At 32.9% G+C, this 26,493-nt stretch overlaps 1 protein-coding gene across 2 annotated transcripts in view; it reads right to left on the bottom strand.

Moving 5' to 3' along the window:
• LOC114327796 (leucine-rich repeat serine/threonine-protein kinase 1) overlaps window positions 1–26,487 on the bottom strand; it is a 123,450-nt gene extending 96,963 nt beyond the window's left edge. Inside the window, exons 1-3 of one of the 2 annotated variants that reach the window (XM_050659613.1) lie at window positions 26,239–26,487; window positions 25,949–26,146; window positions 22,076–22,241 (exon numbers count right to left, since the gene is read on the bottom strand). In XM_050659613.1, coding sequence (XP_050515570.1) covers window positions 22,076–22,241; window positions 25,949–26,146; window positions 26,239–26,379 — 505 coding nt within the window. In that variant the 5' untranslated portion in view covers window positions 26,380–26,487. Of the gene's footprint in view, window positions 1–892; window positions 1,161–22,075; window positions 22,242–25,948; window positions 26,147–26,238 lie in introns of those variants that run through there. The other variant, XM_050659614.1, reaches the window with a different exon arrangement.
• Between the last annotated feature and the right edge of the window lie 6 nt (window positions 26,488–26,493).

The following is a 26,493-nucleotide window of genomic DNA, read 5'->3' as shown; positions in this document are numbered from 1 at the left end:
CGAGGATGATAACCAGCATGGTGGTGTGAAGCAGCACCTAGCTATCACTTTAAATATCTGGGAAGCTACACTACAGACCAAGTAGGCCCAAGTAAAGAGACCAAATGCAGAATTGAAGCAGCTCGCCAAACGACATTAATGAAGAACAAAGTAATACATTGGAGGATAACGGAAAATTGGATTGGAGTCTGGATGGTTTACCCCCCAGAGGAAGGGGTGCCGGAAAATGTTTGATATTTAACCCCTTGAAAACGCATTTTAATGCATTCCATGACTGGCAGTGCAATCCATAGGCAGTATAAAGCGATTACAAACCTACACTGTAGCTGAACAATGTAAAAGGCAATTTGCCTTTCACGAAATCACAACAAGAAGAGAATAAATTATGAACAGAAAGACTTTATAGAGACAAACAAGTCAAATACAAGCAATGAAAGAAGAAAATAAACGGTTTTATTACGCCGAAATAACTAATTTCCTAAGTAATTTAAATTTTAATGATAAGGTCTCGAGGGCCCCAGCTTAGCTCAGGCCTCAGGGGCCCCTCTGTTCAACTGCATTTTAGTCAAAAAGACTAATTTCTCCAGCGGAAAATTAAAACTTTATGTTGAGGTCTAGGGTGCCCATGTAAGGTCTTTTTAAAATTATGTCATTTGAAAATATTTCGTTGGGATCGGCTTTTAAAATACATATTTATTTTCCTCGTTAAAATCTATGCACGGGCAACCAAACAGGGACCCCACGATTTTATCGCTATTGCCTGGTCTATTGCAAAAACCTGATGCCTGTGTTACTTTGCGGTCAAAAGACCGGTTGAAAATCGACACTCGTCCACATTTGTTTTCCCATCTAGATTTCAAATCGCAAATATTATACATTATACTCTACTCACCTAAAACTCGATCTCAACATAAGTTATTCTCCGATTACATCAAACCAACCATTGAATTTAAACTTCCTCTTCAACAACAACAAAACCAAGTAACCGAGGATGATAACCAGCACGGCGGTGAAGCAGCACCTAGCGATCACTTTGTAGGCGCTCATTTTTCGAAAAAAATAAGAAAAAAAATCAACTACATGATAGAGTAAGGCACTTCTGTGACTCCGCGAGCCTCCGTCGTCGCGGGGCGATACATTTTCTATTATCGGGGGAAGTGGCAACAGCGTCCGATATAGGCCAGTAGATTGACCTAAAAAATACGGAAAGGGCAAAGGTGGGTTATTATTACGTAAATAGGTAGTGGCAGAATGTTGCGCGGAGTTGTTGGGTTGGTCAAAAGAAGAAAAAATGTAATAGAATACAAGAAAAAATGGAAAATATACACTAAAAGGTGCAAAAAAATCGATCCACTTAAAAATTTGATCATTTTTGATGTCTCGAATTTCCTAAACCTGTTGTCCGATTTTAGTGATTTTTTTACCATGTTATATTCTTATTCGTTAACAATAACGCTGTAATAATATTGTTGCTAAACAGGTAAACTGTCATTGTATACCAGGTGTACGAATCAAACTGTGTTTTTTTCTCAAAGTTCGCAGCACCCTGTGGAATATTTTAGCATTTATAAAATACTGAAATTAAAACCCAACTATAGCCTAAGGTTTTCTTAACATTCTGTTTTTTTATTCATTCGCTTATGTTGGATAATAAAAACGTTAGGTACTTTAACAACTAGCCATTTCCGTCATCAGTACAGGGTGTTTCTAAATAAGTGCGACAAACTTAAAGGGGTAATTTTACATGAGAAAATAATGACAATTTGTTTTATAGTCATATGTCCGCAAGCGCTTCGTTTCCGACATAAGGCTGTAACGGTTCGATACGTTACGGAATCATTTTTGAACTCTTTAATTATTGTATAATTTATTTTCTGTTGATTTCTTTCAAATTCTCTAATTTTATCGTAAAGGACTACTTACGTGATGTCACACTTCGGCGTTTACGGAACATACTTGTTGAATCGTTCCTTGACGTTTAATTCGTGTTCCGTGGTAATTTGACGTTCTCCTCTTTGAAGGAGAGAGGAATAATCGGCACTTGACTGCTGGCTGTCTAATAGGTTAGACAAAAATGGCGGATTGATTTCCATCTAAATTATTTTTATTCAACTAAGTTTAATTAAAAAGTGAAAAGTTACCACCAACGGTTGTCTAGAGTAGGGAGACATGTGTGTGACACAACTCCTCTTGGAGCTTGAATAGGAATCATCCGGTGAGGGTTCTTTTTTATAATAATTTTTTGTTAGCCTTGGGACGCTTTTTTGTTATGGAATATTAGAAATATTAGTTTCATTGTTAAATTTCCTTAGTGAACCCATAAGTGAAGTATGTAGATTATTTCGATTTTATTTAATATTCATTCAAGGGAAATTATAGGTATATTAATGTGTTTTTGGTTTTACATAACCAAATATTTTTGAAGTCCTCAAATTAATATTGAAAATAATTATCATTACTTCGCTGTAGGTTTTAAACTGATTCAACATCCAATATTTTTATAAATTCAATATATTTTTACAAATATCATATTCTCTCAGATAAATCATATTCTATTTTCAAATTTCAATTTCAAAGTCATTATATCTGTTAATATCTTCACACTCACATGTTCAAGGTTAAATGAGATTAGTTTTTGTCTCAGTTAATGGTCACTTTTCAGTATTATTTCTTCTAAAAAAAGTTTCTGATTTATTTCTTCTTCTCTCTACTTTTTGCTCACATGTTTATATGGGAAATAAAACTAGGGATCTGTTTTTAGCCATTTGGAAGAAATAAACGAAGTCATAACCCTTTAAACATCTTGAGAAGCCCTGAGACAGCCACAGCCAAGTCAATCTGGGAGTATGTCGTTGGGAGCAAGCTATTAGAGTGTTCCAGCTCAATTTTCGTCTGGACACCTGGGCCTACAGGAGGCATGATTTGGCACCTTTACAACAATTAGTTTGGTGATTTGAGTAACTTTTGTGTTTTATATTTCGGACTTTTGGTTTAATGTACTATGTTTATTAATTTTTTTTCAGATTTAGCTTACCTTTGGTTTTTATTATAAAATATTTGAATATTAGTGTATTTAGTTCCCAGACTGTTGTATTTACGGTAAGTTCTTGTGCACAGGAATAAGCCTAGAAAATTAGGTTTTATATTTTATTATTGGTTTGATATTTATTGTGTAATATTACTTGCTTGTTTCCCAAATATTTTATTGTCTATTCGCTTTACTTCATTTATTCGGTCCTTTTAAGTCGTTGTATATTTATCTAACTTCATTTCTTTAGCTTTCATTCTTTAACTTTGATTAATTCATTATTGTATTTTCTCTTAGTCAGGCTTGTGCCTATTTATTTGTATTATTTTCATCTTTGTCGGTTTCAATTTAGTGGTACGTAGCAAGCGTACTATAACCATTTGGTAGAAGTCTCATGTGAGTTGTACCTTATGTATATGTAAGAGGTATTTAAGTTTTGTACATACATATAACAGGAATGTTGTTATATTGTATATCATGTTTAGCGTTAACTTAACTTTGTAATTTTAGAGTCACTTAATAATTCAATTGGGTTTAACTCAGAGATTGTCAAAAATCTAGTAGTTATTTTTAATAAATATTTACTTATTTTGTATATCATTTATTTTTATTATTCCTTTATATTTACATTTACTTATATATATAATATTTGTGATCGACGATCATTTTCTTGGTGCCCATGATTTGTTAGGTTTATTCAATTTGTTCTTCTTTAGCAGTTATTCATCTTTATTCATTTTCAGTACAATATTCTTATCTTAATATTTACCTTTTCTAGTCATCATCATTATCTACTTTAAGCTACTGTTCTTCGACAGGCATGCAAACGAGCCGTATCCATCCTTGAGAGTGTCAAGTTGTTCTCTTGCATATCTTGCTAGCCAACTCCATTCAGTTTGCCTCTGTCTATTCTATATGTATATTATAAGTCCATCTATTTCTCCATCTTATCATTTCCCCATAAACATAATACTACTGCAAAGTATTCTTTATTACTTCGGCTTCTTCAACGTAGAAGCCCCTTCATTTTTGTTCCATTAGCTTACATCTAGTTTCAATATTTTTTCCTTACTTCTGTTGGAGTTTAGTATCCTCTTTACTTTCACTCGAACAGAAGTTCTTCTAATTTGTTACAAGGCCCTCGGTAATAATGTAATCTTTCATTCTGCATTTAAATTTTTCAAAAATATTTATTAGTTTTCTCAGGATTCGAAAAAAAAGGAATGCATTTAAAAAGCATTGGTCCGAAATTTTGCGCCTACGCTCTTAATTTCTTTTATGCGATTTTGTTGAAATCAACAGTATTAGTGTTTGTAGTGTTCATATAAATAATGAATCTCTATCTTCTGCTTTTCCTTCGATTTTACCCTTCATAATCAGCTGCTGCAACAACTTACAACAACGTACTTATCATTTATTAATATGTGCCCTTTCTCCTTGCTGTCTTTCTCCCTTTAATGATGGTCAAAGTTCTCTGTTTCTTTCCCATTCTGTGCAATACCATTTCGTTCGTAATATGATCGGTCCATGGTATTTTCAAAATTCTCCTAAAAGGCTTCCAGCTGTCTCACTAAGTTAGCATTAACAATCCAATAACGAAGAATAGAGTGGACATAACATTTTTATTATTATCCCGGTTTTTTTATAGGGTTCTCCGCCTTCCAGTTCCCAGTTTCCAGCTTCGTCCGTCGTTGCATTCGCCAGGATGAAGGTTGCTTTTCCGACATTGTCTTCTGAATGCCACCCAGCCATGATTGTTTCGGCTTTCCTCTCTTCCTTCTTTCCTTGGCGTTCATTTTAAAATTTGTTTTGGCAGCCTGTCGTCATCCATTCTTTCTACATGACCATACTACATAAGTTACACCTTTGAATTTCGACTATGATGGTTGACTTGACATAACATTTTACCATCCGATATCAGATTTGCAGATTGCATCTTTGGTTGCTCCGAAATTTCCTCATCTTCAAAAAGGCTTCTCTTGAATTTCTGAATTTCATTTTTTATCTGAATCCCTGTTATGGCTTAATATAATGGACCATATCAAAAATTTCGTAATTTTAATGAGAACAAATTGTTCGCATATACACATAAGTAAGACAATTTATTATTACCTACTATTATTTATTATTAACAGACAAATGTATTTGTCCAAATGATTTAAAATGATACTTATAGTATTTATGTCAAAAAACTTTCTTGGGCAGAGAAAAACCTCCACCAAAATCATTAGCGTGTGCGCAGCGTACACACTGGGTATAGGTCTCCGGCCCGGGAGACATTTTGAAAATTTCATTTTGGCCCGCGCTTAAAAGTATTTGCCCACCGCTGATATAGAGTATTGAAATGAAAAAATTAATTATTTACTTACTAAGAAGTACGGGTACTAATTATGTATTTTCAAAGAGAAAATTATTAAACACTTCATTTTATAATGTAAAAGCTATACTTACTGAAATGGACGGTTGTAAGTGACTTGATAATATGTATTATATGAAAGTAAACTTGAAATGAGGATCTGATTATAAATTGAACTATATACTGGCAAAAAAGGAAAATAATTTAATTCATGTAACTATGTTAGAAATTTTATTTAGAACATTAGCTCATATTAAATGGTAAATACTTTTGTTTAGTCACCCTTTAGATACCATGTATTATAGTTTTGAAAATCTGACGGGATCTTTGATTTGTCGGGATCTTTGATTTGTCGGGATTTTGACCGTCGGGATTTTGACCGTCGGGATTTTGGCCGTCGGGATTTTGGCCGTCGGGATTTTGGCTGTCGGGATTTTGGCTGTCGGGATTTTGGCTGTGGGGATTTTGGGGTAGACCCTTCTGGGACACATATTAAAAAGGTATTGTCTCACTATTGGGACCGTGCAAGTTCGGAAAAGCGACACCTGGTTTCTACGTTCAGCAACTTTCTTCGCACTTTTAATTATATTGGCCAATTATATTAGTCCTGGTTACTGGATAATTTTGTCAAGGCCATAGTCCAAAAATATAATAAGGATGTTGTTCTGAAGCTATATCCTAAACTAGGTATCTTTTAGTAAAGTCGTCCCAGGAACGCAACTCATAAATATTGGCGATATCATTTTAAAGTCTTCTACTTTAAAATGTATAATATACGTCTGAATTGTCAATATAAATGAGTCATATTAAATAAATTATTAGAAGAATTTTTTTACTTAGCAACAATATTTTTGTTTATTTTAGTAGTATTTTGTATTTTGACAACGAAACCCGATTTGGGCTTCGAAACGTTAATAAAATAATTTTTTGCTAAAATTGTGGCTTATTCCCATTAGAAATAATAAGGAGACAAAGTAAGATTCAGGTTATGTTATTAAAAAGTAAACAATTGTATGTAGTAAATAAAATTAGTTATTAAAATGCAGTACTGCAAGCAAAATACAATTAATTAAATTTACCTTTATATAATACAGTGGAACCTCGGTATAACGAATCTGAAGGGTTCGAAAAAAATTTGTTATATCGAGAATTTTTCAATAACGGGGTTCGTTATATCGAGGTAAACTGCGGCCAATATTCGTTAAAAGGGGGTTATTAAAGCCAAATTCAAACCTGTATATAACGAATTTCTCATCGCTTAACCCAGTCAAAAAACCCTGTCTCATCAGAATTGTAGATATCATCTGCATTGTATCCACGGGTCTGTCAATTTAGCTTTCTAATCTTCGCAAGTTACATCATCCACGGCAGCACTTTCGCCACAAACGTTTTTGAAACTAATTTCGTGCCCCTTCTTGAACCGATCCAACCAGCCATTACTGGCTCGAAAGTCTGCGTGCCCTAATTAATTGTTCTTCGAACTGGTGAGCCTTTTCTTGGAGCATGGGACCTCCAACGGGTACATTTTTATCCCGGTACTGTTTAAACCACTTAATAACAGCTTCTTCGACATCCTGTAGCTCACCTTTCACCAAGGGCAGGGGGGCGGGAAGCAGATCTGATTGTTTTCATGTGTGGACTTGTCTGTGAGTCGCCACTATCTATACTCAACTGCGCTAAACCGAGGTTTGAAACGGAGAAATGCGTAATAAAGGGGTTGCGTGCTTTTTATAGGGGTTTGCTACACTCAACATTCATTATACAGGGGTTTTAATTTATCTCCGCAAATCGTAAAAATTCGTTATATCGAGGGTTAAAATCGACATATTTCATTATATAGGGGTATTCTTTACATTGAGTCTTATGGAGGTTTGAAGGGGATTTAAAAAAACTCGTTATATTGGGAAATTCTTTACATCGGGGTTCGTTATATCGGGACTCCACTGTAATTGCATATCATATTGTGGAGCAATATATAATTTTTCTTCTTCAATGACAGTAGGTATGAAATGTACGTCAATTTGACAATTTCAATTAGCAATATGAATTATTTAAGAAATTTGCAATATTTCTCCGCTATTCGCGCACGATCGTTTCTCGTATCCCCTTCAAGTACTTGCAAACCGCGAATACGCTCTTGTTGCAGTCAAATATTGTCGTTTGAGATATTGTTATTTCATGATAGTTTCGAATAATGAAACTTTTACATTAAAATGTAATTGAAAACAATTACTTGAATTTTGAAATATCCGATTTAACTAAAGTATTAAGTCCGGACCATTTAAGTTTCCCTCAATGAAAAATTGACCAATTAGTAGCATACGTGTTAAGTTTTTCTGGATGCTGTGTGTGGTTAGGTACACGCATCCAACGAGGATTGTTACGTGACCAGTATCTAAAATTAGGCCAATTTACGTTTCCGTTAATTAAAAAGTAGCATCCGAGCAAAACATAGTATTTAAAATTTTTGGATCGCTTTGATTATAAGATTTTTCCATCATTGCAAATTCTCCACGTCTATCGAAATGATCATCTGACAACTGTTGAACTAATCTTTTTTTTTGTATGGATGGAATTTATTTTCACGTAAAAGTTTCATTTATTTTTAAACACAAGAAAAAAAACACAACTGAGCGTTTTAGATCAGGGATTCATAAGATCAATACTCTTCAAATCTGTTGTAGAACTGGTAGAATATAATATCTAGAAAGACGTATTTTTAAATTTGGTACAATTTTACCGTACTATATAAATAACACAGATTCAAATCCTCAAATGACAAAGTCTCACGCCAAGGGGTTATCATTCTAGAGATTGTGGACTCTAGATAATTAAACCAAGTGAAGAATTATAAAACAGTATGATTATTTTTAAATATATCATTAGTAAACTCGACATTAAAAGAAAAAAGAGGAAAAGTGCTTATTACAACTCGTGATAAGATTAGGCAATATCGTTTATAAACAAAAGATTTTTGTACAATTTCCTTGTACACGAGCGAAAAGGTCAAGAATGTAAGTTTAAGTACACAGTTCAATATAATTTTATCGTTGTACTGACACAAAGGAATTAGTTTTTCTCGATAAAAAATGTTTTCTTCTTACTCCTTTATAATATAAAGACGTGCAGACATGCCTGAAACCTCATCAAAAAAGTTCAGATATGCAGCTGACTGGGCACTTGCTACGAGGCATGAAGAATTGGAAACTACTGAGCAAATATTAACAAACGACTTGGTTATCCTCGGGAGATATTTCCGTCGCTGGAGATTACAGCCCACTACCTCCAAGACGGAAGTATCATGCTTTCATTTAAACAACAGATTGGCTAATTAACCATTAAAAATCCACTTTGAGGACAGACTCCTCAACCATAGTAAATACTCAAAATATCTAGGTGTGACACTCGATAGAACGCTAAGCTTTAAAGAACATCTTACAAAGACGACTGCAAAACTTATAACACAAAATAATCTACAAAAGTTATGCGGTATTGTTCCGATTTTTTAGTGGCGACCAAGGAGTCGATTGAATATATTTACCAACTAAATTTTTGTTTATAAAAATTAATTATTATCATTTATAATGTATTATTATTTTTATTTATATATACAAAAACTGTGATATAGCCTACGCTAAATAAATATGTGATTGTTTCATTCTTTTTTCTTCTATATATTATATTGTCCACTTGTTTATACCCTGTACATTACATTTTCTTCTAATACCGTCACTCCTTATTCAGTCTCTTAGTGTGGTTCCTGAAGTTCTGACTTCTCATTTCTGTTGTTTCCAGGACTCTCTGTGTTATGGTTGTGTCGGGTCTTGTTTCTGATGAGTACGTCATTATTTGTCTCATATTGACCTAACAGATTCTTAATTTCATCTTACAGTTAACGGGTCGCTTACGCCTTATAGTGTTATTAAGACATCCTGCTAATCTAAGGGCCGATTTCTCATACCTAACTTAATCTATAGTTCAATTGACTGAGGTTCATCCTTGAACTTTGGTTTTGTTTGGAAATGCAATTCTCATTGTCAGTTCACGTTCTGCACCTTAATATTTGTTGGCAATACAAACATTTCTAGATTCTAGTAGCTTTCGAGAAATGCCAATAGATGGCAAAAGGTAAAACTATCGCCATTTTGTATGCTGTTTTTGAATAAAGTTAAATTTAAGTATTTATAGTCAAACGTCAATAATGTTATCGTTTATCGTTATGCTTAATATAATAATTATAATAGGTTATATTTATATTATGATAGCGTTTTATGTCAAGTTGCAATAATACAACGCATTCGTAATCCTTGAAATCATGTGAACTGGGCCCAGAGCACGCCAAATAGAATTCTATTTTGCTGACGTCACAAAATAGAATTTCATAATGGGAGAATCGACGGTTGCTAGGCAACGTGACGTCACTAAAATAGAATTCTATTTGGCGTGCTCCCGCACCTGGGCTCTAATTTCAGCATTCAAACTTAACGTAGTTTAAAATGCCACAAAAGTCGAAATCGGCAACTTAAATAAAACCCTGACTAAACCTCATTTTCCCCTACCTAAGTGACCGACCCATCTAATGGTAGGTATAAATCAACCTCCTGGTGTGCACCTCTCAGCTAGGTCAGTTGGAACTTAGTTCTTGGCGAAATCGATTGCTTTTGATCTCGTCATTTTTAGTTTCTGTGAATTTTAAATTTAATACTGTGTTTTTGTGTAGAGAAGTTTAGTGGAAAAACTTTGTGAATATGACAGAATAAGATATGTACTCTATTTTAAAATTACAATTGAATGAATAATTAATTATTTTTCATATTTAATAGTCATATAATAAAAGTAATTATTTTGGTATATATTTTTACTTAAATTTATCAAACAGCAGTGTTTTTGTTAATGTGTCGGGTCTTGTCGGGCTACAATTTATGCATAGTAGTACTAATGAACTTGTTGGCTAACAAACAACGTTGTTAAATCATCCGCCTACTTCCGCCATTTTGTTTACTCCAACTACATCTCATGAAGGGGATAGCGACGATAATACAGATCAGGAAGAAAATGAAAGCGAAGAAGAAGACGATTAATATTAGCTAAAAAAATATTTAAAATGTATTATAATGTATGCAAAGTCTAAATACACTTTAATTATGACTATTTGATGTGTTACAGTCTTATTAGACTTATTTCAGTAACTCGTTCTTAGTAACACTTAATCCCTAGAATGCATTATGCTATCAACACTTAATCCGATTATTTGCATAAACAATTAAATAAGTTCCAAATTCAAAGCATATTAAACAGTTCATTATATATAAAGTATTTATCTGACCCAAACCCAGCAATAAGTCTAAATGTAGGAAATGGCAGGTAGAATAAATTAAATATGTTATTATAGTTTTGTCCGGTTTTGTTACCCAAATACTCCTATGTGCGACGTTCACTAAAAGTTCAGGTTAAACTGGAGTTAAACTCAATATAAGAAATCGGCCCTAAAAGCTCTTTCTACTTGATCTCTTACTTCTTTTTCAACGTCTCCATAGCTGAACAGTGTAATCCCTATAGAGCGTTTCCCGTTAAGAATAGAACATTGCGGATATAGCCCCATGTATTTCTTATAAAAGATAGAAGCGCGCGGATGCCACGCCGTACTGACTAGAATGAATCGTATATCGGCAGTCGAGTATCCTCCCGTGCGCAAGAGGTTTGGCACCACTGATCTCCGTAAGCGTAACGTTCTATTCTCAACGTGAAACAAAGTATAGATACTTTATTTGCATTACTTGGTCAATCCTAACTTCATCGACTTCCAGTGTCCATCTTAATATGTCTTTACTGATTACTTTTGTTCTGGGTTTCTCAGTTGAAATCGTCATTTAAATTCTTTTGCTCTTGTGATCTGAGAACTAGGCTATCAAAGGCTATCTTTATTTTGAGCTATCAATACTGCATCGTCTTTGTAATAGAGAATTCTAATTTCGTTGTTTTTCATTCTGTATTCTCTTCCTTTATTGATGGTCTTTATAACTTCATACACGATTAGACACACCACAGGGCTTAGTGAATCGCCCTATCTTATTCCACTGCCTGTATCTGTAGGATCCGTAAATTGTCTATCTATCCTGACTTCCATATTATTGTTTTCATGTATGGGTCATTCCATTTCAAATCACTCAATTTTGGAGCAAAAAAAATTTTGGACCTCCGATTTGTCTGAAAATTGGTATATAGCTTCTGCGGGACGTACAAATAAGATATTTAAGGTCAAAAAATCTTCTTCTTCTTTTTTTCTCAAAATGTTATTTTATGCGATTTTACAGTGATTTGGTGTTTATTTATACAAATTTGCATTTTCTATCGTAAAGTATCAATGAAAAACATAATATTTTAATAGAAAGGACTCAAAAATGTCATTATATGGCATTATAACAAGTTACTTTGATTCAAAACAAGCTTTTGATCAAATTTTATAGTGTAGAAAACGTTAAAATACCGTTTTTTACATTTTTCTCCATTCCCAAAATACATCATAATCGATTTGGCTGAAAGTTTGCCCACAGATAGACAAAACATAGGACTTTAAGTGGTGAGAAGGATTTGAATTATATTACAATACCAAAAAAGTTACATGCAATATTATAGTCAAAAATATAGGCGTCTACTGTAAGTAAAATTAACTCGAAAATATCGACCTCACGACAAAAATTGTTAAAAAGAAATTGTAATAATTGTAAATACGATTTATTTGGAACAATTTCAGTTCCTACCATTTTTGTCGAAAAGTTAAAAATGACGGAGATATTGAGCCAAACAGGTTCTCCTTTAAAATCAAGATGGCGGCTAACGTAACGGAGGAATTCATTCGTGCTTTTAAATTTAGGCTATCTACTATTGACTCCCTTAAAGATCAGAAAAATAAAATTTTGGGCAGCTCGGCATTCAAGGTCAAATGCTATCCCGACTGGACTAATATATACTTTTGAGTCTGATATTACTGCATGTAACTTTTTTGGTATTGTAATATAATTCAAATCCTTCTAACCACTTAAAGTTCTATCTTTTGGATATCTGTGGGCAAATTTTCAGCCAAATCGATGATGATGTATTTTGGGAATAAAGGAAAATGTAAAAAACGGTATTTTAACGTTTTTTACACTATAAAATTTGATCAAAAACTTGTTTTGATTCAAAATAACTTGTTATAATGCCATATAATGACATTTTTGAGTCCTTTCTATTAAAATATTATGTTTTTCATTGATACTTTACGACAGAAAATGCAAATTTGTTTAAATAAACACCAAATCACTGTAAAATCGCATAAAATCACATTTTGAGAAAAAAAGAAGAAGATTTTTTGACCTTAAATATCTTATTTTTACGTCCCGCAGAAGCTATATACCAATTTTCAGACAAATCGGAGATCCAAAATTTTTTGCCTGAGTGATTTGACATGGAATGTACCGTATATTTTCAATTGTTTTTATAACATCTAGAAGGATCTCTTTATTATACAAAAGATATGTATTATATTTTTAAGTTTTGCTCTGTCAAACGGCGTTATCTAACTGCCCCACGAACTACCTGGGCCCATTAATCCCAAGTACCTGCTGCCCCATCGCCGAGAAAGTTGGGGATTAAGTCTTAATGACCGGAAATTCCAAATTTGATTATAGTTGAAAGTAAGAATATAAATATTTTCAGTTATTCACTTCAGTTGCAAGTATTACGGTATAGTGTCCGGTTTTGTCCTTTAGTGTTTAATTTTAAATGGCGAATCCAAAGACTATGTTTAGTCAAAGGGGAGAACTTTTATTAATAATTAATGAATATAAATATTCAAAGGCCTTTGTCTCCAAAGATGGAAAAGTTAGATGGCGATGCATCAAAAAAGGGTGTCAACAAAAAGTGTACACAAAGGAAGGTGATGAAAATTACGTTATTCTTGAAAAAGCATCGGTGGAGCATAATCATGCTCCAGATATCCACGTTGACCGGCAAATTTTTAGTAATTCTACAAAGAGGAAAGCTGTAGAAGATATATGTGAAAGACCTTTAAAGATTGTCCATAAGGAATTGAGGAAGGAAAATTTCAGCAATTTACCGCTGACGACGAAAGACATTTCTTGCGTTCGAAGAAATATCTATGCTGCAAGACGAAAATCCATACCATCATTGCCCAAGTCACAGGAAGAAGTTCTACAAGTGTTAGTGAACTTAAATTTAAAAACAAATACAGGTGAAAACTTTTTATTATCTACGAAAAATAATTTCGCAATTTTTAGTTGTTTCACAAATCTTTACTTTTTGTGTAATGTAGATTCTTTGTATGTAGATCGAACTTTTCAATACTGTTCTAAACTTTTTGTCAGATGTTTACTATACATGGCTACAAATGGTTTTTATGTTCCTCTAGTATTTTGTTTGTTACCAAATAAATCACAGCAATCGTACAAAAGTACTTTTTATACATTAATAACAATTTGTACAGATTTGAATTTAAATTTCAAACCGAAGAGAATAATTTCTGATTTTGAAATAGCAATTCAAAATGCAGCCAAGTTAGTGTGGCCCGACATTCTTATTTTTTGTTGCAAATTTCATTTAACACAAAATTGGTACCGAAAAATTCAAAATTTAGGTTTGTCTTCGGAATATAAAAATCAAACTGTTATTGGAAAATATTTAAAATTGTTTTTCGGCATTCCTTATTTAGATCCAAATGATGTTGGTGACTTTTTTTCTGATGAACTTTTTAATATTATGCCAGAAGATGACAGAGTTTTGCAATTTTGTGATTACCTAGTTGATAATTATTTAACGGAAGATTCAAAATTTCCACCTTACATGTGGGCTTCAAATTCATCATCTCTTATATTTACTACAAACGCATGTGAATCATTTCACTCGAAATTTAACGAATGTTTTTATAAATCACATCCTGAAATATTTAAATTTACAGACATTTTGTAAAATTTTCAAGCAGAAGTATATATGTGAAAATTAGAACTGCACATAGATTCGAAAAAAACTTGATAAAACGGCAAAAAGAAAAGTTGATTTTATTGAAAGTAGGCTAAATGAATACGTTAATACGTTGAATTACGTTAATAGACCAGGGCGCATCTGTAAAAATATTAGTACATTTGGACGTTGAGAGGTGACTCAAATTTTTTTGCAGAAATTGCCTAAAAATAACTCAAATAATAATATTTGAGTTATCCTCCCTCTCAAATAGGTCCGGAACATTGTTTAAATAATCAAAATGTCAAAAAATGAAGGATAAATTCGATTTTTTTCTTCGTTTTTTGATTATAACTTTAAAAATATTCATTTCCGAGAAAAGTTGTATTGACATAAAAGTTGCGTAATTAAATTTCCTACAATATATAATTGGCTAAAAATTTAAAAAATTAATTATATAATAAAAAATTACCCTTGTTGCAAAATAGCAATAATTGCGAAAAAACCATACAAAAACAAGTATTCGCATTTTACGTTTTTCAGCCATTTGTGCTACACTTAGGACCTTCATATTTCATTCAGAAAAACTTTATGATACAGTAAAACAATACTGTAAATTTCGTTAAGATCGGTTTAATATATTTTGCAAAATAAATTTTGCAATCCACCTTTTGCAAAAAAAATTCATTTTTTCAAAATGTTACAGGACTGAAAATAAAGCAGAGAGCAAGTTGACTTTTTTTTTGCTTATAGAAGTGTACTGTACCTTTCATCTACAATTTGCAAAACTAAAATCGATTAACTATCACGGCGTCAGGAATTTTTTTAAGTAAACATTAATTATTGGTGCTACGCGCAGGACAGCGGATAGTTTGCTCTGATTGGGCATTCCAATGACCTTTGATAATAATTGATACATTTTAATTTTTATTACATTTCGATATACATAAATAAATTTGTTTATTGCAAAATAAAAACACATACTCTATCCTTTGAAATAACAGTTTTTTTAGCAAAAACTTTCTTTGTTCATATATTTTAACTTAGAGAATAAAAGTTTATTATTTTTAAACATATGCAATTGTTTAAACAATATTTCACAAACAATAATAAAATTAGTTTGATTTTTGTGGAATTAAAATATTAAAATACAACAAAATATAGAGTAAGAAAATAATATATTAGATAAAGATTGGAAGAAATTTGGGTGGAAATCAACTTGTGTGAACTGAACACCGCTGTCCTGCGCGTAGCACCAAAAATTAATGTTTATTTAAAAAATTTTCTGACGCCGTGGTAATTAATCGATTTTAATTTTGCAAATTGCAAATGAAAGGTACAGTACACTTCTATAAGCAAAAAAATATTCAACTTGCTATCTGCTTTATTTTCAGTCCTGCAACATTTAAAAAAAATGAAATTTTTTTGCGAAAGCTGGATTGCAAAATTTATTTTGCGAAATCTATTAAACCGATCTTAATAAAATTTACAGTGTTGTTTTACTATATCATTAAGTTTTTCTTGGTAAAATATGAAGGTCCTAAGTGTAGCATAAATGGTTGAAAAACGTAAAATGCGAATACTTGTTTTTGCATGGTGTTTTTCGCAATGATTGCTATTTTGCTACAAGGGTGACTATTTTTTAAATTACTAACCAATTCTATATTGTAGGAAATTTTATTACGCAACTTTTATTTTTAGTACAACTTTTCTCAGAAATGAACAGTTTTAAAGTTATAATCAAATAACCAATAAAAAAATCGAATTTTTCATTAATATTTTAACATTTTGATTATTTAAATCATGTTCCGGACCATTTTGAGTGGGAGGATAAGTCAAATATTATTATTTGAGTTATTTTTAAGCAATTTCTGCAAAAAAATTTGAGTCACCTCTCAACGTCCATCTCAAAACAGATGCGCCCTGGACTATAACCAAAACATTACTAAATTAGACTTCATTAAGTCAGTTTGCAATTATTATGCAGCTAACTTTTAAAACATAAAATATAGTGTTCACTCTTACTTATTTTAATCACTAATCAGACATTAGAATTAAGCATTGTTATTGTTTAGCTGTAGTTTTTATTTTATTTATTTTATTAATATTACGGGAAAACCCCATTAACAGTTACAATTAACCAATAGTAAAATGTAAGATGTATGTAATAGATTGAGAAAAAAATATAATCAAAAAACAACAAAAATAATTCAACCTGCAACAATGTTCAAACAACCAACAATTAACATTACAACCCTAAATTTATAATCAAAGTTTTACACTAAACTAAAGTATTAATTATTCTATGAAATTGATTCTATTAAATTGAGCCCTGAACCCACTCTCAGACATATCAAATATTTCCAAATGAAGTTGGTTAACATATCTCGAGTATCTTTCTATAGGCAAATTCATACCATAATTTGTTCGATGATAGGGTATATGAAAAGAAGAGTAGTTATGTCTCCTATTTCGTGTGACAATCTCAATGTTAACCGACTCCAACAATTCAGCACTATCAATTTTCCCTGTAACAATTTTATGCAAAAATTTTAATCCAGCACAGATTCTCCTTTCTGAAAGTGTTTTCAAATTCAGTTGTTTTTCCAAAATTGAATAATTATGATCAGAGATCCCAATATATAATTTCAATCCACAAAATCGTAGAAACTTATGCTGAACCTTTTCTACAGTATATTTATGGACAGCTTGGTAAGGACACCACACCACTGATCCATACTCAAGTTTAGATCTGACTAATGAAGAGTAAAGGCTTCTGACAGTGTCAACAGAAAAATGTCTACAATTTCTCACGATGAAACCCAATATTTTGGATGACTGTATTGTGACAGAGTTAATATGATCGACAAATGTTAAATTTTTGTCGAAAATTACTCCCAAGTCTTTTATTTTTGATACAGTTTTTAATGGTTGCTATTGTATATAAGTTAATGTAGATTTATAAATAAACTTTATTCGATTATATTGTTATAGTTTCATTATTTAATCATTTAAAATTTTCGCTCATGCTTTGGGAATTGGGTTCCTTTTTGAATACAATAAAGTAAAATAAAAACTATATATGTTCACAAAAATATTATCTAAGTACCTAGGTAGCGTGGGAGAATTCGTAGTCGCCCCTGTCAAATGCCTTCCTTAAGTCAATCAAACAGTAATGAGGGTCTATTGTATTCTAATGCTTTCTCTATAATCCCCTTTATGACGAATATTGCATCTGTACACAACCTTCCCGTACGCTGCTCATCTGCTAAGTTTATGAGCTGATTTATTCGTTCCTGTAAAATTTTAGTTGTAATTTTCAGAGTAGTATTTAGCAAATTGATACATCTGTAGTTTTCTGGTTGTCTCTTATCGCCCTTTTTTAATAATATGAGCTCGCTTGTTCTCCTTTGTTTTGGTGTGTTATTGGGATAATAAATAAGATCATCTAATAATTTTTAAAAAATCGACACTATTAGAGTTGAGGAAAAGAAGCAAACAGGAAGTTCACGGTTAAAGTTGATTGACTTCATTTATATCTCGTTAAATGACACAATTGTCCAATTTTGTATTTAACAAATCATTTGGTAGATAACAAATGATGAGAGACTATTAATTTCGTACTGATATAGGATTTTTTAATTCGAAATAATATAATCCGAATTTGCTGGTCTTGATTAACCACAAGAAAAATAATTACACTTTTATAAAAAAAGAACTTTTTATAATAAAACGTTTTCATTATTCATAGAACCCAATATAAAATTGACATGACTCTGTCTGTTTTTTCATTGTGCCTCTAGTAAGTTGTCATTCCATCGTTTTCGTGGTCTTCCTACTGATCGTCTTCCTATTGGGGAACCGTCTCTCGCTGTCCTGACTACCCTATGTGTTGTCATTCGGCTTATGTGGTCATTCCATTCTATTCTTCTGTTTCTTACCCAGTTATTAATGTTATCCACCTTGCATCTCCGTCGTATATCCGTACTTCTAGCTCTGTCCCATAGAGTCTTACCATCGATTTTTCGAAGGGTTGTCATCTCCGCTGTTTCGAGCAATCTTTTTGTCCTCTCTGTGTCGGGTCGTGTTTCTGCCGCGTATATCATTATTGGTCTGATGACTGTTTTGTAAATTCTGCCTTTCATTTCTTTTCCGATATCGGAAATTTCTATGTCATAATAGTATATTATGCAACGAGCATTTAATGATGGGCATTATGAAGCGAATATGAGGGATACGAAAAGAGCCGCCTAGCGGCGAGTACCTTCATCGCTAATGCCATAAAATATGAATTTTTATTATATTAACTTTTAATCATTTATTAAAAAAATTTAAAAAAGATACGTAACAGACCTGTTTCGAACTCAGGACCTCTCGATCTCTAGTCTACCACTCTGCCACTGAGCTACCACGTCTCGATTCGTTAACTTACTTTAAAATGGTATTTAAATGTCATTGCATTAGTCACATTTTTAAAATAGTTTGAAATAATAAAAAAAAGATTTATCCATATAATAGCAATTAAATATTGCATTATTAACTAGTTCTGAGCTATTCTGAAAATTTCAGGTGCCTAGGAAACATAGACCTATGTTTAAAATGGATTGCAAAATTTGTGGAGAGAGTGACAAAGACAAAGCGAAGTCTATAAAAACGTTTTAAAATAGAAAAATACAAAGAAATTTAGAAGAAAAAATCGATTATAACCGAGACAAAAAACAACAACCGGAAAAACCGATTATTGAGGAGTAAAAAACGGTTTTAGTTTATAACCGGTAGTTTTTTCCCATCTCTAGTTAGTATTGGGTACACTATGACACTTTGTGCTATTTTTTTTATATTGTTATTAATAGATAATTTTTCATCAAGTTTTGGTTAATTTTATCAAATAAGTAAAATAAAATATATATACGTTTACATTATTACAAATGTTCACTTGGTTTAATATAAGTTTTAGTAGTTAATATAGATAAGATTTTGTCTTTGATCATACTATAAAAAATTGTATAAACAATTAATATTATGTCATGAGTTGTTAATTTTATTGATAAACAAGCAAGTACATCAGCTGGATATTCCATTATATTTTTACTGATACATTTTATATAATTTTTATAAAAATACATTTTAAGGTTTGAAGAATGTAAAAATTGTAAAAAGGAGAAATCCCGAAACAAATCGATTTTTATTTTTAAATTATGGTTTTTCGGCATATATATCATACTAATGACGTCATCCATCTGGGCGTGATGATGTAATCGATGATTTTTTAAATAGGAATATGATTCGTATGGTAGCTCATTTGAAAGGTTATTCAGTTACCTATTCAGTAATATAAACATTAATATAATTAAAAAAAAACTAAGTTTTCAATCTAATAGCATATAAAACAGCATCCAAAAATGTTATTCTACACCCTACCAGACTGAACACAATGGGAACCTTCTCTGGTAACACCTCCAAGGCTTCTACAATTTGCAAGCCATAACGGATGCTGAGACTAAGGAAGATGAGGGAATTTTACAATTTATTTCCCTCATCTTCCTTAGTCTCAGCATCCGTTATGGCTTGCAAAATGTAGAAGCATTGGAGGTGTTACCAGAGAAGGTTCCCATTGTGTTCAGTCTGGTAGGGTGTAGAATGACATTTTTGGATGTTGTTTTATATGCTATTAGATTGAAAACTTAGTTTTTTGATAGCAGTTGCCGCTAGGGCATCTATGCCATTTCGTTCGTTGCAATCCGTGACTGCACGCCGGGGTTTGTTTTGGTTGGATCAGAGAGAGCAGCATATGTGTTTCCTGATGGGAGACTAATAAGTTTCGAAACCGGTAGAGGTGCTTGCTGCACTCTCTGATTGAACTGGAATAATGACGCGGCTGTAGTTTCGTGTTGCAACGAAATTGAAAATGGTTATTCATTTTTGATTTACATGTTTACTCCGATTGGAGTACGAAGGGAACCATTCTCGTTGGAACTTTACCGCGCTGAGCAGATGGGACGTGAATTATAAATGGTAAGATTCCCTCATCTTCCTTAGTCTCAGCATCCGTTATGGCTTGCAAATTGTAGAAGCCTTGGAGGTGTTACCAGAGAAGGTTCCCATTGTGTTCAGTCTGGTAGGGTGTAGAATAACATTTTTGGATGTTGTTTTATATGCTATTAGATTGAAAACTTAGTTTTTTGATAGCAGTTGCCGCTAGGGCATCTATGCCATTTCGTTCGTTGCAATACGTGACTGCACGCCGGGGTTTGTTTTGGTTGGATCAGAGAGAGCAGCATATGTGCCTCCTGATGAGAGACTAATAAGTTTCGAAACCGGTAGAGGTGCTTGCTGCACTCTCTGATTGAACTGGAATAATGATGCGGCTGTAGTTTCGTGTTGCAACGAAATTGAAAATGGTTATTCATTTTTGATTAATATAATTATTTATACAGGGTGTCCAAAAAATTTTTTTGAATTAAATTAATTGACACAAAAATAATGTGTGTAATTTATTTAATTCAAAATACATTTTCATCATCATCAATGGTGCTACAGCCCTATGAAAGAGCCTTGACCTTCTCAAGTCTATTACGCCAGTCAGTCCTATCCATTGCCAACCGTTGCCAGTGTGCTGCGCCTCAAAATACATTTTACTGCTCTCATAAATTAGAAAAAAATGTTTATGTCACAAATAAACATTGTTTTTCGCATAAATTAAATGTCCAAACTGCCAAGAGGCAGGTGGGTGGCAACTTGAACATTGAATTTAAGCGAAAAGCAATGTTTATTTCTCAAATAATCATCTTGTTCTTTTCCTTACAGCAGTAAAATGTATTTTGAATTAAATAAATTACATTCATTCTTCTTTTTTTGTAAATTAATTTAATTAAAAAAAATTTTTTTGGGCTCCCTGTATAAACTTCAATTGGGCTATGGATGGATGGATGAAAAAAAAAGCGAAAAAAATAAAAAAAGAATAGTATACAAGTTCTACTTCAACTGTCATGATGTTAATGTTGATGTCTATGCCTGTTTCATTGATTATGAAAAATATTTTGATACAGTACACCAGTACAGCATGACCAGCTTATAGAAATACATACTCACATGATTGCTGACTTGTATTGGAACCAGGTGGGTTCAGTTCAAATTGATGGAAAGACATACATATCTTAAGAGAGTATGGCAGGGTGATGTATTGTTGCCCTTACTGTTCAACATATACTCTACTACTTATATAAAAGAAAAAATTAAAATATGAAAGCTAATTTCTGGATTTCAAAGGTAAACTACAGTATGTCAACATTATGTTATTTTGAACAAGTTCCTTTAATCCACTTATTTTATTTGTTGGATTATACAAATTGGTTATACATTATCATTAAAATATGGTCATATTGTCTGTCAACCAATTATGGGATACATAAGATTTTTATTAACATCCTAAGTGCCCTAAACTTTTTGCAAACACAGGCTAAACACAGTGACTCGAAATGGCATAGTATAGTTTACCTCTGAGGTCCAGATTTGTAAAAAGCATAACAAAAAAATCCAAATTAAATAGATAAAGAAAAGAAAAATAATAATTAAATCAATTTAATTGCTTGATACCAATATAAAATAACAAAAACTTGAAAAATGTAAATGTAAAGGGGGTAAAATTACATTAAATGTAAATTTCAACATCATCGTCATTTTTATAATCCAAATATTATCCCAGAAATAAAATACTTTCATAAAAAACTTACCAGAAGCCTCTTTAAGAACCATCACACACTTCACATGACCACATTTTTCTGCCAAGTCAATACCTGTCATCCCTTTTGAATCCCTTACAGAGAGATCTGCATTATGTTGCAACAAACTCAAAATGTTTTTCACATGACCATGTTCAGCTGCTAAATGCAACGGTGTCTGAAAGAAGAGATTAATACTAAATTCCTCAATGTTTTTTTAGCTTTAATAAGTTATACCAGTTCATTTAAATACCTTCAGAACAACTCAAAAAACGTAAAGTGTACAATAACAAACATAATATACAAAATAGCCATAAATGTAGCTATTTATTGAATTATATAGCAAACAATACTTGACAGTGTCATTGAGCGCTGTAAAGAAGCAGAAGGATTTCCACAGTTTTCACTGTATTCCTTCACTCAACCGTTCTCTCCAGCTCTTTCTGTCTTGCCAGTCCCCTTCCTGTAGATTTCTTCTCTCCATTACTTCGTCTACTTCATCTCTGAAGGATCTTCGGGGTCTGCCTCTCTTCCTTTTTCCTATCGGGCTCCACTCTGTTATTCGGTTTATCCACCGATTTTAGTCTGCTCTTCTGACATGTCCGTACCAGGTTAATCTGTTCTGTTCGATGTAGTCTATTATGTCTGAGTTCACTCCCATTCTTCTCTTAATCTCTATGTTATTTATTCTATCTCTCCTTGTTACTCTGCAGCTTCTCCTTAGGAATTTCATCTCTGTCGCTCTTATTTTATTTTTGGTTTTCTTATTTATTGTCCAATTTTCACACCCATAAGTGAGGATACTTCTTGTCATGGTATTATATATTCTTCTTTTTGTTTTTATGCTGATGTTCTTATCCCACAGTATCGGGTTAAATTTTTGTATGCAGTCTCTTGTTTGTCCTAGTCTATTTTTTATATCTTCCTCAGTTGTTCCTTAATTTGATATTATAAAACCTAAATACTTGTACTTATCTGTTCCTCTGATTTGTTTACCTTCGTCTATTTTTAGTTGTTTTATTTCTGTATTCTTCGTTGTTAGGTATTCAGTTTTCTTTAGGTTTATTTCCATCCCATTTTTTGTATATTCCTGTTCCAGTTTCCTCATCATCAACTGAGGTCATCTTCGTCTTGTGCAATCACTATTTAGTCGTCAGCAAAACTTAGGGTATATAAATATTCATTCCTTACTGGTGTACCCATTCCTTCGCACTTTCTTTTCCATGGTTTCAGGATCTTTCCCAGGAATATTTTGAACAGGGTAGGGGATGTGGAGCAGCCCTGTAGTAGTCCCTTTGTCATCTTAAATGGACTGCATATTCGATTGCCCATTTTGATAGCTACTGTGTTATTTTTGTAGAGTGCTTTTACTGGATATGAAGCAGGTCTGGATCTAAATATGCAGAAAACCTAAATACTCGTAATAAGTAAACAGCGGAATATATAACCTTCTGTATATGTAAATAGTACCAAACTTAAGCAGCAAGTTGATCAATTTGATTAACTTGGATATCAATTAAATTGTAACACACAAAGTCACAGTGAAATTAGTTCCAGAACTGAGCAAGACAGAACAGCTTTTAGAAGGATGTCCAAGGTATTATGTAATAGATACCTACCTAAAATTGGCATTATGGATCCCCCTACTTCGCTGCTACATGTTACTGGTCTTACTTTATGGTGTCAATTCTTGTACTGTGAATAAAAGTGATCTAAATTGCCTTGAGGATTTCAAAATGTCATGCTATATAAAAATTTTAAAAGTTTCTTGGGAAGAGAAGATTCGAAACTCAACAATACTCCAATATCTCAGCAAGCAGGGCCCCCGCTACCATATGTGCAAAGTGTGCAATGCACACGGGAGCCGTCCTTTAGGGGCGCCAAAAACAAGGGTCAAAAAGTGCAAAAATATTTACAAAAAAAAATAAAAAAGCAAAAATTAATTTTAAAATAAAAGTTGAGAAATTAAATAGTTCAGTTTTATTTTGTTTGGATCTTGGATGACATTTTTAGTCTTTATATAAACAAAAAATAAAAAATCCCGCTATAAAAATAACAAACACCCAACTGTAGATAAGAAATACCTAACTATGCGCTGATTTCGTGGAAAAATTCCAAACACATTGGTTGAGCATAGTGTGTGGGCGGTAATTCTATCTCATCGATAAGCGAACGATTCTGCGGCGCTCAAATGATGAATCGCAATATTTGAAAATCGCATACCTATCAAATAACTAATTAGACCGGACTGTATCGTCGTCCCCTTTGAGAAATTATTCTGATTCGATTTTTTTGCACAAACTAACTCAAAAAGAGGTCCTTATAACAAATCACAGGGTGTCAAGCGGTGCCGTGAACGAAAAATTGGTAAAACATTTTTTTTTAAACAAATTCACAAAATAATTTTTTCATTTCGAACAAATTTTTTTAGTTGGGTCATTCTGGGAGAGAATGATTTGGGGAATGAGCTAAGGCTGTGGGAATCATGTTGTAATTATTGGCTTAAATCTTTTGCTCACTCTATTTTGAATAAGTATGTCCAGTACATTGCGTATTCGTGATGATAACTGCTGGTCTTGACAACGATAATCTTGATTGTAATCCAAAAAACCTGTCCCTTTTTGTACATTTAGCGTCAAAAATATTTAGTCATCATCATCATCAATGTCGTTATAACTCTTCGAGAGTCTTTGCCGCGTTTATTATTGCCTTCCATGTTTGTCAGTCCTGTGCCACTATTTCCCATGGTCTCACTCCCATTTTCTCCAGATCTTCTCTGACTGCATTTTTCCACCTTTTTCTAGGCCATCCTACAGACCTTCTCCCATCTGGCCTCTCCCCGAGTAGCTATGTCTGGTTTGATTTTTGGATAAATTTTTGGCATGACATATTCTAAGGCCAGATTAAACAACAATGCTGACAACGGATCTCCCTGTCTCAGTCCAGAATTTACGCAGGAACTGTTTGATATTTTTCCCACTATTCTAACTTGTACAAAGGAGTTACTTAGATGCATATGCGTTATCGCATTTAGTTTCTTCTGTACGCCCAACTAGGCCATTTTGGTCGAGCTGGGTGTACGTAAAAATTGTATTCCATGTAGTGTTGGACGATTAATGTAAAATTTGAAGATTTCGGCATGGAATTGGAATTCGAAATTTGGGGGAAAACTTTTAGAGAATTATCTGGCAACAAATAATTCGTGGGGATTTTTTGTCAGGGATTTTTTGTGAGGATATTTTGTCCAAAAAAATTGTGGGGAATATTTGTCCGGGATTTTTTGTGGGAATTTTTTGTCCGGGGATTATTTGTCTGGGGGTTTTTTGTCCGGGGATGTTTTGTCCAGGGATAATTTGTGGGGATTTTTAGTCCAGGATTATTGGTCCGGGGATTATCTGTCCGGACCTCAAAAAAATAAATAAAAAAACATTATCAAAATACCTATGCCTATAAAATGACAAGGGGCGCCAAAATCCTTTTTTGCACACAGGCGCCAGTAGTTCTTACGGGGGCCCTGTCAGCAAGACTACTGGTAATATAAAAAACATCAAGAAGAGAAAGCTGGAGTACTTCGGACATGTAATTAGGGGTCCTAAATATAGATTGCTACAAAATATACTTAATGCCAGGGAAAATAGTAGGCAAATGCAGTCCAGTATAAAGACTTCATGGTTAAAGAACTTGTGAGATTGCTATGGTATTGATACAAGCATGATATTTAGGGTGGCAGTGAATAATATTAAGCCAGCTATGATAGCTTCTGAAAGGAAATGGTACATGAAAAAGAATTGAATTATATTGTGTTACGGAGTAGGTAGATGGAATATATCTATTACCATAAATTTCTTATAATTGAAAGAAACGAACTGTTTAATTCATATATACCTTTTTTTCTCCTCGTAACCCACATTGAATGTTTGGGTCAGCACCAGAATTTAAAAGAAACTGAAGACATTTTGAGTTATCAGTAATAGCAGCTGCGTGTAGTGGCGTCCTACCCCAACTGTCTTGAGAATTGATGAAATTTTGTTGACCTCCAGCCAATAAGTCTTCTAACAATTCGGTATTGTCCCATAGAGCAGCCTGTAGAAGAAAGTTAAATACATTTGTTGCATGTAGGAAGTTTAGTAAGAATATCTCAAGCGGAAATATTATAATTTGTATTGCAAAAGTACCTGGTGTAAGAGGCGTCCAGGGAAGTCTTCATCTTCAGGGGAAGAATCCAACATTTTTTGTTTCACAAGGGCAGGAACTGTAGGCTGAGTATTAATGCTGAGAGATGCGTGGGTAGAACCAATTACATTGAGTAATTTCATTCATCGTTTCTTTCATTAATTAATTTCAACTCTATGCATAATTAAGTAAACAAATTACTCAAGGAATTAAGACCATAAGTGCACTGACCATGACATAAACGTCAAAATTGATGT

Source organism: Diabrotica virgifera, chromosome 8 (genome assembly GCF_917563875.1).
Source record: "Diabrotica virgifera virgifera chromosome 8, PGI_DIABVI_V3a".
NCBI classification, from domain to species: domain Eukaryota; kingdom Metazoa; phylum Arthropoda; class Insecta; order Coleoptera; family Chrysomelidae; genus Diabrotica; species Diabrotica virgifera.
Note: the sequence above shows the minus strand (reverse complement) of the source record. Positions and strands in the feature narration are given on the sequence as shown.